This window comes from Kryptolebias marmoratus, linkage group LG4 (assembly GCF_001649575.2).
Source record: "Kryptolebias marmoratus isolate JLee-2015 linkage group LG4, ASM164957v2, whole genome shotgun sequence".
Classification (NCBI taxonomy): Eukaryota; Metazoa; Chordata; class Actinopteri; order Cyprinodontiformes; family Rivulidae; genus Kryptolebias; species Kryptolebias marmoratus.
In genome coordinates, this window is record NC_051433.1 from 9,597,743 (window position 1) to 9,613,919 (window position 16,177).

At 44.6% G+C, this 16,177-nt stretch overlaps 1 protein-coding gene across 1 annotated transcript; it reads left to right on the forward strand.

Annotated features, from left to right (window-relative positions):
• Positions 1-6,474: 6,474 nt before the first annotated feature.
• On the forward strand, positions 6,475-15,784 carry dusp7 (dual specificity phosphatase 7). The gene is made up of 3 exons (XM_017408890.3): positions 6,475-6,993; positions 8,988-9,416; positions 13,311-15,784. The coding sequence occupies exons 1-3, from the start codon at positions 6,594-6,596 to the stop codon at positions 13,625-13,627; spliced, it is 1,146 nt and encodes a 381-aa protein (XP_017264379.1). The 5' UTR covers positions 6,475-6,593; the 3' UTR covers positions 13,628-15,784.
• Positions 15,785-16,177: the final 393 nt, after the last annotated feature.

The window sequence follows — 16,177 nt, forward strand, 5'->3', positions numbered from 1 at the left end:
GGAGACAGGACCGATTGTTCTGTCTCCGCTGAGTGGGATTTGTCCACCTTTGACCGCCTGTCTTTATGGTCCTGCCTTTGAGCCGTCACGGCCAGGATGGAGGCTTGAGTGTGAAAAGGGAAAACGATGGGGAGGTGAAGTCTGAGGTGACTTGTGAGTCACTGCAGGTCCTTTACGGTGTTTGTGGATTTGAAACAGTTATGGATGAGCTCTACAAAAACAAAAGTAACAGATCTAAGGAGAGTCTTGTGTCGGTTCGAATCAGTCAGATGTGTTTTGTGGAGGCGATCTAAACTGGGAGCAGTTTGGTGACTTTAAGGACCGGTTGGGTGACTCTGATTACTCTGGGTTTTCTCCGACCGACCTGGTTTGTAGACTGAAGCACCACTTCAGTCCGGTGAAGGTGGGACTCCTGCGCCCAGATGGTTTCAGTTCTCTGTGAGCTCCAAACTCTGAGCTTTAACCTGGTGGGACCCGTCAGGTCAACGTGTCCGTAGGTTTACTCAGCACTGACAGCACCGTGAAGCCTAGAGCCACCTACAGGAAGCAGGGGCCTCGTTATTGTGACGTTTTATAAGAGTGTGCGCTTGACTTTGTTGTGCGATTTCTAGAGTATGTTGACAGTAAAGTCCTGTTTTTAAGCAGCCTGTCGAGCTATTTTGTGACTCAGAAATCTGGGATTTATAAATCATAAATCCACCTAAGGGGCTGCGTTTGCCTTGTAATTTTTGCTCTGTCAATACTACTGGCACAAAAAGGAGCTTTTCTCTTATTTAAAACAGAATTATTAGAAGATTTCACTTCAGTTTTAATTCAACAAAGTTTGCATCTGACAGCGATGACCCCTTATCTTTAATTTAGTGCTCGTTTCAAAGAACGTACCGGTGAGGTGTAAGGTTTAAGTAACTCCTTACCCGTGGGTTTTTGCTTAAGTAAATCTCAAGATTAAAAAATGATTTTTATTCATGTTATCATCGAGGTTTTTTTGCTTTTAAAGACTTATTTTGTGTGATTATTGTTTGTTCTCTCAAGTGCACTTTTTAGGTTTTCGTCAATCTTTGTGCCCATTTGGCTCTCCGTTTGTTAATAATGAATAAATCTGAAATGTTTTTTTTTTCTTTGCGTTTGAGATGCAAGTAAGTTGAGATACAGTACATATAAAGAATTAACACTGAAAACCACACAGCTTCACGTCGTCTTTTACTGACCAAGGTCGTCAGCATGAACGCCAGATTTGTCTTTGCTCCACGGTTTGTTTGTCTTTGATGGAACATTCTGACATTTTTCATCTACTGTCTGAGGTTAAAGCCCATTCATGTTCAGCCTCTTTGGTTCTTCAGCCTCTGGAAATCCTAATTACTGTTAGGTTCTGTATCGCAGCTTTCGTAAAATCAGGCAAAATGATAGAAAGTGTTCAGAAAAACTGAGATTTTAGTGTTATTTTTAACACATATACGTATATTTTTATATTCAGGTCATGTTTCTCTCATGATTTTATTTGCAGCACCTTATTTGTGTTTGTGTCAGTAGCCCCAGTACAAGCCACAGCCATGCATAATGTCAGTTTCAACACTTTGACACTGGCTGTTTATACATCTGAACGTGGATCGCGTCAGGGAATGGGTCAGTCTCTGAACAGCTGATCTTCTGATAATATTTCCCAGGAGCAGGTTAAAAATGAAGAATATAATCTGTCGCAGTCAACTCTGCGACAAGATATGCCCAATTTGGACTGATAAGTTCAGAGGAAGGTGGGAGACCAAGGCGTTAAAGTCCTGAATAGTGACTAACGTCTTTTTGTGCAGCTTCATGTAATTGTTTGCCATTTTATTAACCATTAAACACCACTCTGCTGTACATGTTGACGTTTGTTTTTAACTAAAACTGCTAACATGTTCCGTGGAGGAGTACATCCGTTACATCTGAATGACTGTGTAAACTAGGCGTTTAAAGAATTACCAAATGAAAAATGCGCAGGTTACATTTTTACCTGAAACCGTGAGCATGCCTCTGCTTCCGTCTGGTTCTGTTTTGTTGTCAAATGGATTTAAATTAAAGGACGAGGAGAGAGCCGGTTCCCTGATTGGTTTTCCAGGCCTGTGTTTTTCTGCAGTGATGACCTCTGTGTGTTTGGGGGCGAAGGAAACGGCGGAGGAAATGCCAGCGATGGCGTGGGAGTGAGGTGGTCTCGTCTCCCCACCGCTGAGGTGAGCGGGTTTAAACCACAGTGTGCTGCTTTAAAGAAACCACAACCCCAAACAAGAAACAAGTCACTTCATTCATCCTTTTTTTTTCTAACCTTGTTTACTTTAGAGAACAAATGATCTGCATGCAACTCAAAGCAAAAGATGAAAACGTATTTGATTATTATTGTACATTTAATCATGACGAAGTAGTCCTGCAAACCCTGGAACAAAGATGAATTCTGTCTACATCTGCTTTTTTAATGAACAAGTACTTTTCAGGCTCGAGAACATAAATTTTAAATCCCCGGGGGATGTCTCACTGTCTTTTCTGAATATTTTGTAGAACAGAGAGCGATTTTTCCAGAGATATGAGCAGGTTTTCTGCTTTGGAAATCATCCGTTTAATACTATCCACGGGTAGGGAAATCTAGCTGAGCTCAGGCCGATTAGCTTTTTGTTCAGAGAAAAATATGCACTACTTTTTCTGTTTTTAAGTTAAAGTGAGAAAATGATTCTCATTGCAGTCATTACACATACATCCCCAACTCTCAGCAAAAAAAACAAATTGAAAGCATTATCTAATGGTTGTACATTGACATTTTTAGTCTTGGAGTAGCTTAGCCTAGATAGCAAGCTAAGCTAACTAGGTTAGCATAGGAAGCTAGGCTAATTAGCTTAGCTGGACTTCCATTCCCAGCTCACGAGTGTATTTGCTGTTTAACTATTTCCACTGCTCTAAAATGAGGATTTACATGAACGATATACACTTCACTCCATCCGCATATCAACCTTTTACCCCCAGAGAGAAAAAACAAACTCATACTTTGTGAAACGTGGTGAAAAAAGTGGCGTACAGAGAGGAGAGCTACACAGCAGCTACATGCTCACACCAGTCAGGAGGAAAACGTAGAAATACCGACTAAACGTTGCTTACATGCTTAAAAAGTAGAGATTTTCTTATAAAAGTCTTAATTTAAATAAAAACTACTGTTCCATGAAGGAATGTGAGTCGCCTGCCAAAGTTTTTTAAGCGAAGATCTCGTGATCTGATGACGCCTGGAGCGTGTGATGGGGATGACTCTCAACTCCCATCACACCAGATTTTAGTTTAAGTTTGGTTAGCTTTGGTGGCCATCTTGAATCAGGTCGACTCTAAAAGTGAATCAGCTGTAGATGTACACACAGTGGTTTTATAGTTTCATTAAAATGTGTCCAGAATCAAACACTCAGACACTTACAGCATGTTTTTTTTTAAATAAAAGGAGCAGCAATATTTAGACAAAGTGTTGTATCTTGTTTTACATACTTGGTGTACGATCAAGGAAACAAAAGAATAAAACCTGAGCGAGGCGTAGAAGTTCCAGATTAGATTTCCTGGTTTTGTTTAGTAATGGAGTGCGGTTGTTGACAAACAAACCCGTCCTCTCTCAGAGAGCCTGTTGTTGTCCATGAAGGGAGTGGAAACACAAGAGCCCTAAAGTTGAAGTGTGTGTGTGTGTTGGTGTGTAAGTCACTGGAGGGGATAAAGAGCCATTGTCTGCAGCTGGTTCGTCCCCCACTCCTCCTCTGTGCAGCTGTGAGGAAATCAAACGCTCCTCTTTTTTCCTCCTCGCCGCCTCTGTCCCAACCTGCTGACGCCTTATTAGGTCATCCGCGGCGATGTGCAGCGATGGCTTGTTTGGAGTAGTGGGCATACTGCCGAGCTGTTGCGTACGGTGGACTATCAGACATAACACCACCGTGACAGCCCACTTTGATGGGAAGAGTAAAAATAGAGCTGATATTATTCACCATCAGCAGTGATTGACAGGGCTTCAAACACGCCGCCATGTTTAGTAAACCGGCGTTTAATTTAAAGTTAATGTTGTATAGGAGCTGCATCGTTTGAAACGGGTATTTGACTCCAACATTGTTGGAGTTTTTTTTTTAAATTGTCAAAAAATATCTTTTGCGTTTCAGACAAAAATCATCAACTTTTTGGCACTGTGTGTTCGTAATTGCTCATTGCTTCAATATTTGCACAATAATATAATATATTAAAAAGGTCGCAGGGTGCTCTAATTGATCCTTTTCATTTAGGACACGTTGAATGTTCAATAAAGACAAAAACTCCAAGAACAATCCGACTGTACAGCATCCAGAACGATTCAAAAAGTCTGAGTTCTTACTGAGGAAACGCACATAAAGGTTTAAAACTTCCTTTTCTGTTTCTCAAAAGGAAGTTTTAAAATCTTTAATGTTCCTGTACGGCTCATTTTCTGTGTAAAAACCTTTGAATACACCTCAATATAAGCCGTTTTGATTTTTAAGCTGGTCGTGATCCTGTCTCACAGTAAAAACTGTCATTTTATTCCATGTTTGCTTCCATCCATGTAGAGGACTAAAGTAGTTTGGGTGTAATGGTTGGAGGTGGGTGGAGTGAGCGGTTTGAAAAGGCTAAAGAAAAGCAAATACTGAGATCAGAGTATCTATATGTCCATGAGGTACACTGTTCTCCCCCTTAATCTCATTTAATATGGGAAAAAAGCATTTTAAAGTGAATTAAAAAGATTATATATGCCAGATAACATTTAAACTAAATCTTCAGATGTGTAAACTCAATATTTAATTTTAAATCTGAGATATTTGGAAGACGACGCTGAACAACAAGTGCACCGGTGTGGATCTGTCGTCAGAGAGTTCAGGTGTTAAACTTCTTACATTTATTTAGCACAGAACGGATTCTCTCGATGTTGTCAGCAGGAGCGATGCCCTCAGCTTACACTCCTGCTGTGTTGATTGGATCTTTATGTTTATCTTTACTGTGAATAAGTTCAGTCGGACACTCAGAGTCAGAGTTGAGTCAGTTTATTCCAGCAGCCTGAGCTCAGTGGCTCTATGTGTAAAACTAATGTAATATATACTGTTTGTTTGTTTGTTTACTTTACAAGCTGTAGCTACCATTCTGCTACTTTGAGCTTTTAGCTAACCTTTTGACATATTAAGATTTTAGCTACCATTCTGCTAATGTTAGCTTTTAGCTAGCCTTTTGCTATATTTAGCTTTAAGCTACCGTTCTGCTGTTAGCTTTAAGCTAGCCTTTTGCTACATTTCACTTTTAGCTACCATTCTGCTAATGTTAGCTTTTACCTAGCCTTTTGCCATATTAGGATTTTAGCTACCTTTCGGCTAATTTTAGCTTTTGCTAGCATTTTGATGCTTTTATCTAGCCTTTCTTTTTTACTACTATTAGCTTCTAGCTAGCCTTTACATACTTAACTTTTAGCTCGCTTTTTTCTACTTTTAGCTGACATTTTGCAACTTTTCGCTAATAGCTAACAATTTGTTACTTTTAGCTTCTAGTGAGCCTTTTGTGAGTTTAGCTTCTAGCTACTGTTTTGCTACTTTTAAATTTAAGCTAGCTACTTTGAGCTCTGGGATTGTGTTTTGCCACTTTTGTCTTGTAGCTCGCCTTTAGTTTATGTTAGGTTTTAGCTCATGTTGTGCTTCTTTTAAGACTTTAACAGCACCGCTTCGGCTTCGTTTGTCATTTAGCTCTCAGCCTTTACTGAAACTGCAATCCCTCTAGGTTTCAGTTTGCTGTCAGGGAGTGAGACACCCGGTGCGTGGTTACCATGGTGACCACAATGCGCCGCTGGGAGCAGCTTTTTTCCTGGTGTTTTATCTGCAGCTCGTGTGACTGCAGAGCCGATGTTGGCGCTCGGGACAGAGAACCTGAGGAGAACCTGCAGCTGGAACCCGGGTGGATGAATTCATGAATTCATGTGTGTTCGCTTCGTGTCTGAATGAATGGCTCCTGTCACGTGAGCTGCCGGAGCTCTGCGCCTTTAAGCTCCTGGGCTCCTGCGCTCCTGCGCTCCTCCCTCCGTCCTCCCGTCCTCCCGTCCGCAGCCCGCAGACTGTCTTTAACGCGTCCAGAGGAAATGACAAACCAGAGGCGCTCCGTGGGCCGGCGGCGTGCCCGACAATAACACCAGCGACCGCGGGCTTCGGGACCAGCCGCGAGGCGTCCGCGGGGGTGAGGGGGGCCGAGCTCCGACTTGGACCCGGACCCGGGCTCCCCCCTTGATGGACGTCGATGGACTGGACTGACCTCCGGTCCCGTCAGCGAAGGCGCAGCTCTGCATGTTCCAGTCTCCCGCTCCGACCAGAGGGGCATCCGCGCGGTTCGGTGTGTTGGATGTGCGTGCGCGCGCGCGGAGGTGTGTGTCGCGTCCGCGGGAGCAGCAGCAGCAGCAGCAGCAGCAGGAGGAGGAGCGGCGGAGGAGGTGGTGGAGGTGGTGGTGGAGGAGGAGGTGGAGGTGGCCGCGGGAAGCCAAGTGGAGCGCCGTGATTTTTGCTCTTTTCGCCCCACTTCTGTTTCGCCATCATGTCGCGACCAGGCGCGGGTGGATTAACGCCTCCCTGATGAGAGTTACCCACGCGCGCGGAGGCTCAGCGATCGTGACGATGTCGAGCAAGAGCGCGGAGTGGCTGCAGGACGAGCTGGAGTCCGGGGCCGGCTCGCTGCTGCTGCTGGACTGCAGACCCCACGAGCTGTACGAGTCGTCGCACATCGAGTCGGCCATCAACCTGGCCATCCCGGGCCTCATGCTGCGGAGGCTGAAGAAGGGCAACCTCCCCATCCGCTCCATCATCCCCAACAACGAGGACAAGGAGAAGTTCGTCAAGCGGTGCAAGACGGACGTGGTGCTCCTGTACGACGAGGCGGCGCCGGAGCGCCAGGAGTCCGGGCTGGGGAGCTCCGTGATGGGGCTGCTCCTCCAGAAGCTCCGGGACGACGGCTGCAAGGCTTTCTACCTGGAAGGTGAGCTCCGGGGGGAGACACACTTCACCTCCCAGAGGGAGGGAAGCGAGTCGTTTCATTTCAGTCGGACTCGATTAAAGAAAAAAAAAATCGCCATTTTAAAAACAAAGTCCGCTTACAGCCACTCGTGGCAAACCAAAACACTAATCTTTAATATAATAGGTGTTTGAATCGTGGCACCTGTCATATTTAGTAACTAATCATTTATCTACAAGCTAAAGTTTATATAAATGACTCCACATTTTTTAACTGTTAGCTTAAAGTGTTTCAACTTCCATGTTCGCCAGATGTTTCTCGCTCCGGACGCGACTCCTTCACAGACCAAAACGGCTCCACAATTAGTTCTAACAAGAGCCAAAACTCGATGGGAAGCTGTGTTTTTATTTATCTAATATTTTTAATCCCCTCTGTTTAGTTAGCCAAGTGGAGTATTATTTATTTTTTAATAAAAATGCTGCTGAGACGGCCCCGCCATGTTGTGCTCCTTCGGCGGCGGCGGCGGTGGGTGAAAGAGTCGTTTTTTTTTAGTTTATTTTTTCATGAATGAACAGAGAAACGACGTGTTTTTAAACAACGCGGAGATTAAAAGCCGGTTTGCTTCCAAACACCAGGCACAGAGGCAGAGTTTAGCTCGTCGTTCACGGCGGACACGAGCCAATCCGAGCCGCGGAGGACGGGAGTCCCAATCCTCGCTGCCATTCACAAAAAGTCCGTCTTTATCAATGGAGCGCGTCCTCCTGCCTGTCCTCCTCCTCATCCCGTCCCAAACCAGCCATTATTACCCCTCCATCCGCCTTATAATGTTCAGCCCTTTACCTGTTACCGCTTCAAGTTCCTCTGCTTCTGTTTTATGATGTAAAAAAGAGGGTTAAATGTAAGAGTGTGTTTTATTTGATAGAGTTCTGCTTCAAAACGAGTCATTTCTTATTACCTAAAGTTTTCCAACCTGTGTAAAAGTTGAATTGGTTTGATTTTTGTTGTTTGGTGGAGCGGCGGGCAGGTCTGCCGCCTCACAGCCAGGAGGCTCCGGGTTCGAAACCGGGCTCTGGTTTCCTGCCTCAGACCCAAACCATCATGTCAGGTCAACCGTGAGAGCGGCTGTAGTTGTCCGTCTTCCTGTCCTGTTTGTCCCCATGTCAGTGGTTCCTAGACTTCGTACCTCCCGATCCACAAAGTTATTATTACCGCGACTCGCCTGCTTCTGGTTTAACTGCTAAAAACCTCATCAAACATGGGCGTAACGTCGACATAAACAGTCTTATCATCCGCGGTGTAAGTGCTGGCAAAGTGAGTCAGAATGAGCGCAGGCTGCAGCGCCAAAAACGTCCAAAATATTTATTTAATCAGTCCATAAAGACATCATCCCCATCACTAAAATAGCCGATAATCTCTCTGATCTTCCCTTAAAGCTTTCTAATTAGTATGTCTCCTTTTCATTTCCTTTAAAATTGAGCCTTTGGGCTGGGAAATCCCTTCATATAATGTTTTCATTGAAGCTTGAGGATTCCCCTTTCTGATGACGTCACTCCAGACCAATAAGAACCCAGTTTTCAAACCGTTAAACAAAACTAGCTTGTCCTTAGGTGAAACGGCGCCAGACTTCAACAAACTACGCCTCGTTTTGAAGCTTTTGCGATGCAGAATTTGAAAACAATAACCTTCTCGTTGTGACTCAACACGGGTCACATATATTGTTTTTTTTTTTTTACTTATTACTACTATTATTATCACAGTTATGGTGAAAATCTGCCATAATCAATCATTTTCAAATGGAGCCTCATTTTGTGTTTGGTGACCTGCACTGGGGTCCCAACCCAAGCTTTGGGAACCCCTCCTGTGTGTGGTTTTATGACGGACTGACGATCTGTCCAAGGTGTCCCCCGTCTTTCATCTAATGACTGCTGGACCTACAACCCTTCACAGACAAAGAAAATAAATGAATGGATGAACGTTTTAGTATCACCCAGTGATGTATTTTTTTACGTGTCTTCCAGGAGGCTTCAGTAAGTTCCAGTCGGAGTATCCTGATCACTGTGAGACCAATCTGGACTGCTCGTGTCCCAGCAGCTCCCCGCCAGCCTCCGTCCTCGGCCTGGGAGGGCTCCGCATCAGCTCCGACTGCTCGGACGGAGAGTCTGACCGCGAGCCGGGCAGCGCCACCGAGTCGGAGGGCAGCCCGCTCCCCAACAACCAGCCAGCGTTCCCCGTCCAGATCCTGCCGTACCTTTACCTGGGCTGTGCCAAAGACTCCGCCAACCTGGACGTGCTCAGCAAGTACAACATCAAGTACATCCTCAACGTGACGCCCAACCTGCCCAACATGTTTGAGCACGAGGGGGACTTCAAGTACAAACAGATCCCCATCTCCGATCACTGGAGCCAGAACCTCTCGCAGTTTTTCCCCGAGGCCATCTCATTTATTGGTGAGTACAGGTGGAGGTACTTCTGACTATGAACTGGTGGAGCACATGAGAAAAACAGAACAGTAATTTATTTATTCAAAATTTGGTGGATACAAGTGTTTGGTTGTTGCTGTACATCAGATTTACAGGAACTTATCAGAGGAGTTTTTCTGTTCTAAAGAGCATATATTTAGGTGTCTGAACCCAACCATCCTCTGTTTTTATAGTTTTAACTTTGAATCTTGTTAAAAAAAACTTCAAAATCTATAGATTCAATTGAATACGACATTTATGTGGGTGTGAGGGAGAGCATTATGGTTGTTTGACTCCACGTGGCCCTGGGATGGGCTGGCGACCTGTCCAACAACCGCCGCAGATGGGCACCAGCTTCCTGTGACCCCGAACACAAACCACCTTCCTGTGACCCCTGAACACAAACCGGCTTCCTGTGACCCCTGAACTCAAACCATCTTCCTGTGACCCCTGAACACAAACCGGCTTCCTGTGACCCCTGAACTCAAACCAGCTTCCTGTGACCCCTGAACTCAAACCAGCTTCCTGCGACCCCGAACACAAACCAGGCGGTTATAGAAAATGGATAATTCTGATTGGAGCACAACCTTTGTATCAACTGGCAGTTAAGGTTTCTCAATGTTTGTGGTGTTTCAATAACTTGGCTCAGTTTAACATGTGACTCATGACAATATATTGTGTAAAAGATTAAATATTACCAACTAACCAGGCACAAACTGCCGGCCGGCAGGGGAAATTTAAGCATTTGAGTTTTAAGCTGTGCTGGTCTGACTTTGTGAGCGCTGATAAGTGCTTTCAGACCACAGGGGACTAGTTTACAGTTCTTATGAGCAGTTTCTTTTTGTTGTTCTCACACTGGTGGTACCGTGGCTGTTCGCCGTCCTTGTGACTACATTTATCAGCTCTGTTGTACAGTAGGCGCTTTCTGAGCTCAGTGGGGGCTGAGTGACGTAAAGGAACGTCCACGTTGGTTGGCTGCGCAACTTTAGAGCTCTTCCAGCATTATTATGGCATTATTTGGAACGTCACCTGCAGGATGAGCAGATGCGGAAGTCCAGGCTGTACTGAGCACCGATGGCGAACAGACTTGTTGAAGTGACGCTCAGCCATCTTTATTATGTCCTCAGAGAAGACGCTGCTTACCTGTTGCAGTTTTCTCCTTTTGGAAATGTGCAGCACAAGGTTGACTGATCTGCCATACGAGCGCTCGTCTCGTAACCTTTGTGTCACATTATCCAGCGCCGCTGTAATCAATAACCCAAAGACAAACATCAAACGCGTTCCCTCCCGCCGCTCCGTCCTCCATTATTGTTGCTATTGATGGCGAATGTCACACGCAGGGATGTGGCTGCACTGACCGAGCTGCGTTTTGTTTTTCACAATCACGAGAGTTCCCAAGGTGGTGCGAAGGCCAACACATGGCCGCCCCGCAGTGGGACTAACGGTCTTTATAACCCTCAGAGAGTCCTTTGAAACCGTTCGGTCCAGAAACACCCGGTGTTAGCGGTCAGACTGAGTTCTTTGGGCTCCTTCCAAGGGTTATTAAGGTGAGTTTGGGTTTCTGCACCCATCTCTAAAAACAAACCCCTCCTGCAGAAGAAAGCCGAGGACTAGAGCTGACCGTTTGCCCCCGAAAATCAGATTCAAAGAAAAGAGCTCCAATGACTGACTATAAAACACATTTTTGTTTTTTATTCCTGTTGTATTCTTATCGAATCACGTCCCAAACATTACATTATGGCCTCAGGGAAGCGTGTCGGAGTCTCATATAAAATAACGTTTTTTTAGAACTGCAGCTCAATCTGATTATAATTTACTGAATGAAGCTTTGATGAAGCTCCTCAAACGTCCAGTTTTCGTTCCGGCGCCACACGTGGACACCTTGAAGAAGTGAAACCAACAAACGTGAAAAGAAGTAAACATATAAGCGCCAAATAATGATCCTTTTTTGTTGTTGTTGATGTTGTCAAGGCGAGATTTAAAATCTGTTTATTGCTTTAAGTCTGGCTTTTTTTAGAGCTCCAACTGAACCACTGTATTCCCTTTGACCCCTGGCTACTTTTAAAGATGGAAAATATTCATGAAAATTGTTTCTAGTTTTGTGGAAATGTTTAAATTCATGCGCCATCTTGGTGATGGAGTTTAAAAGACAAGAAAACATGGAAGCACATGTTTTGAAAACAAGACATTTTAGCTTTCGTTTTTAGCATTTCCCTTTATTTTTTCCTGACCTAATTCTCAGAGAATGAGTGACGCCCCTCTCTGAGGAGCTTGTCTCAGAGTCTTTGTCTTAGATCCTTCAGAGATGTATCGATTCTGCTCAGGTAGGATGAGCGTGACGTGGGAGTGTCATGCTGGATGCTTAAATAGGGTTTATTAGTCGGGGATTACACCTTTTTCATCCTTTTGGTTACAGCAGGATAACTAACACAGATGTGAGCGGATAACTCTTCAAAGATTTAAAAATGTATTTTATGTACAAAAAAAAAAAACGAGGGATAAGTTTGATTTTTCTGCCTTCTAATCTGCTTGATTCGTGTTGGATTATTGTGTATTTAAAGCTCCTCAGCCTAACGATCAGTTCCGGCAGATTAACTAACCGGTTATTTATTCCACTTCCGAGCCTCGTGGAGTTTGGCGAAATTCTCCTCGTCAGGGTTTTTTTTTTTTTTTTTTTTCCTTCTTCCATCGTGGAATGCGAGCACACATCCCGTCTAAATTGAATTTGGCCACGGCTCGGCAGGCTGAGCTCGTGAGCCAGCTGACCTCAATCTTCCAACAAGAGATGCAGGCGAAGGAGAGAGCGAGGATGAAAGAAAGGAAGGAAAGAAGCACTTAACTCTCGCTCCAGTGGCCTCTGGATGCAGGAGTGCAGGGGGCTCGAAGCTGATAGGTGGCTGGACGCAGCAGCTGAATAATGCAGGAGGCGTTTTTTTTTTTAATTCACAGAAAGCTGGAAAGCGGAGTGAAATGGTGCCGTCCCCTGTCATTGAGAAAAGGCTGTTATGAACACACACGATACAGTTTTATTGATCACTTTAAACGCTCCCACGTTTCGTGCTTCTCCTGCAATTACGTAACAGTCGTAAACCTAAAGTGCACCTAATAAAGACGGAACAAACGTCCGATTAGGTTTTAGTTCAGCTGAACGCGATAAACGATTAATCTGCGGGTGATTTATTTCTGCAGAGGCTGTTGGTGTTTTTGAGAACAATTAGAAAAATGTAAATAAATTCACACAGAGCAGGAAATCACGCTTTGAGGAGCTGAAGGCAGGAAACGTTTGGGGTTTGTGCAGCTCAAATCTTCAATTTTTTTAAAAAGCAGGTACAATTAAAAGAAATGGCTCTTAGAGGGTTTTTATTAATGATGATATTAGTGATTATTTTATGTTATTACAACTTCACTACTAAATTAGATTTGTTGCAAACAACAGACTCTGTACAGATTTCTTCTTTTTCTTTTTGACTTGTTAATGGTGTGATTTTCAGTTTTAATCTTGTTGCTCTGAGATTATAAGTGTTTCTCTCAGAGAAGATTTTATTCTAATGCAAAGCGAACAAACAAAGAAATGCTGTATTTATTTTACTGTTTGGGATTTGTGTGGCTGTTTGTATGTAATTTAAATGTGATTACTCAACTTCTGATTGCCATGGCAACAGTCAAAACATTTGGGGCAAGCTAATTTATACTAAACTTCAACAGTTTTCATTTTTTTTGGTGTTAAAAACGATCATTGTGCTTTAAAATAAACACTCTGCTGTGTGTATCCACATGAACCTGCGAGTAAGTTGGACCCTGATGGGTGAAACCTGGGTTTTAACGTGATCTCGTCATCTGCTTCATGGTTTTCCCTCTCTCCTCTCTTGTCCTCTTCCTCAGACGAGGCGCGATCCAAGAAGTGTGGCATCCTGGTGCACTGCCTGGCCGGGATCAGCCGCTCGGTCACCGTCACCGTGGCCTACCTGATGCAGAAGCTCAACCTGTCGCTCAACGACGCCTACGACTTCGTCAAGCGGAAGAAGTCCAACATCTCCCCCAACTTCAACTTCATGGGCCAGCTGCTGGACTTTGAGCGGACGCTGGGCCTGAACAGCCCCTGCGACAACCACGCCAGCTCCCCGCAGCACGAGCAGCTCTTCTTCACCACCCCCACCAACCACAACGTGTTTCAGCTGGACACGCTGGAGTCCACTTGAAAGTAACGCTCCAAAAAAAAAATAAACCAAACAGCAACTCTTAACCGCCCCCCTTTCTTTCAAGAGGCACGAGGGGGGGGGATCGAGGTGGTGTGGTTACCATGGTAACGAGCGGCTGCACCGGAGGAGAGCGGCCGGTTTTAATTGAATGTTTCAGCCTCGTCCGAGAGGCCTGGCCACGGAGCGGCACTGGAGCAACGGGAGGGGTCGTGAAGGCCACGTTTAAGGAGGCGAGCGGGGGATTTTCTTTTTAACCCCCAGAGGGCGGGGGGGGCAACGCGATCGAAATCGAGGATTAAAGGCCCCGATCAACTCGTCCCGTAACAACAAACGAACAAGGGTTGACTGAATGAGAAACTGAACAGACAGCTTCGTACAAAGATGGAAACGCCAAGCGTTGGCAGCTTCCTGCCTGAGCTGCGTTGTGTTAGATGGAGGATCTGGGAGGTACTCGTCAGAAACTTCGCTCTACTGAATGTAGAGCTTTTAAAAACCAAGGAATTAACACACACACACACACTCACACACACTTAAAGTATGTATGTTTGTACTGTATGTATGTTACCGTACATAGCAGAACATGTATGAGCAGTCCTTAACAAATTCAGTATGTCTATATGCATTTTTGTATATTTTTATGTACATTTACGCACAGATCTATACCTTATATAAGTATATACTCTTTATCTTTGTCCAAAAACAAAGTAATTCAATCTTAGACTTGTTTAGGAGATTGTAAAACTAAAGAAAGGGAATGGTTGTTGTTTTTTTTTGTCGTTTCGTTTCGATCTATTTTTTTTATGACGTAATGCAGTTTGCACAGCGGGGTAGCCATTTCCGTGCTGGCGCTCGAAGCCGGAGCTGGAAGCAGGCAGATAAAGAGACACTCGGAGGGTTAGGCCGGTCCCAGGCTGCGGCGAGCCCCGACAGCCGCTCGGCGCCATGGGGAGGGAGCGAGAACTGGGCTCAGGGCGGGCCCAGGTGAGAGCGGGCAGGTAGGAACCAAACCGGGAGGGTGGCGAATCGTGGCGTGGACACTCTTAGTTCTTCCTTTCCTCCTCCGTGTCGCTGTTCGTTCAGCTGCCAGAGAAGCACCGGCCGTTTTCACCAGCTCTTTTTAGTCATTCGTTTCATTTCACTTAGAAACCAAACTCTGTACTTCCTTTTAGCGCTGCGCCGACGCAGGTTTCTGTCAGCCTGAGACCGACCGAGCGTTACCTTTTGAAGCGCCCTGCCTCTTCTCGTTGCCAAACGGGGAAACCAGGACAGGGGTCTGCGGGTGAAAGCCGGTGGGCCCGACTTCAGTCGCTTCATGTCCCTCGGCTGCGTCAGAGGAAGAGTCGGGAGCACCCATCTCATCAAAGAAACTTTTGTCTGGGTTGATTCACCCTGAAGCCTTGGCTTTATTAAATAGATATATTAATAAACAAAAAGAAGACTTTCTGATTTATGGAACACAGAGCTAATATTGAAGGAACTGATATAATTTTGTATACCTGAGCATGCTGTGGTGCTGTAACCGTAGATATAACCATGGGTTGGATGTTGCTTTACCGTGTAGGAAGACAAACAATAAGGCCTGATTTAGTTTTGTTTTTTGTTTTTTTTTACTTGCTGTTGCTGCTGATCAGATCGGCGCACGTTACGTGGTCGAGGCATTTTGTGAGACGACGTCCACATCTGCAGCACTTAAAAAAAAAAAGAAGAGGTTTTTAAAGTATTTTATATGTGATTTTTAAGAGTCCAAAAAATGTGATTAAATTCAGCACTTCTGCAGCATTTTTTTTTTTTTTTTTAATGAGCAGAACTCTTAATTGGACATAAGGTGACATCTGTTGGTGCTTTGGGCTTCACGACTGAAACTTTTCCTTTTTTTTCCATCTAAAAACGTACTTCATATCACTCAGTTTAAGGTCACAAATCCAAAGCTAAACCCTCCCAAAAAAAAACCAATCCAACAAAGCTGCCTGCCCGCTGAGCTTTCAGTGTCCAGTATTTGCATCACAGATGAAGAAATAATATTTTGTGTGATCCTGACGATGTTTTGTAACAGAAATAAAGCTAGATGTTCCAAAAAAAAAACAAAAAAACAACTTGCAAAAAAGCAAGTCAGTCCTAGAATGTCAAAGACGGCGAGGCCAAAGGTGAAAAGGAATTCCTCCTGCTTTTACTTTCATTTCTTTTTAGTTATTATGAGCTGAAAGATAAAAAAACAAAAGCGTCTTTTAATTAAAGTTAAAGAACTTTAACGAGCACGAGGCTTGGCGTCGACGCGCGCCTAAAAAAACGGGTTTCCAGAGTGCAGATGTGGACAGAGTCTGAGCAGAAACAGAGAACCGGGTTCCAGTTGGTCTTTAGCTGGCCTTACGTAAATCTTTCTAACTCGTTTCTAACGCTGACTGTTCGATATCTTTGTATCTCACTTTCGAAGTGTCTCCGTGTCGTTTGAACAAGGAGACGGCAACGAGAGACGGCGAGGGTCGCCTTCTCGCCGTCGCCGGTCGCACGAGGTCCTCTTTGTTACCCCTGCAATACGACAGAACAACCGTA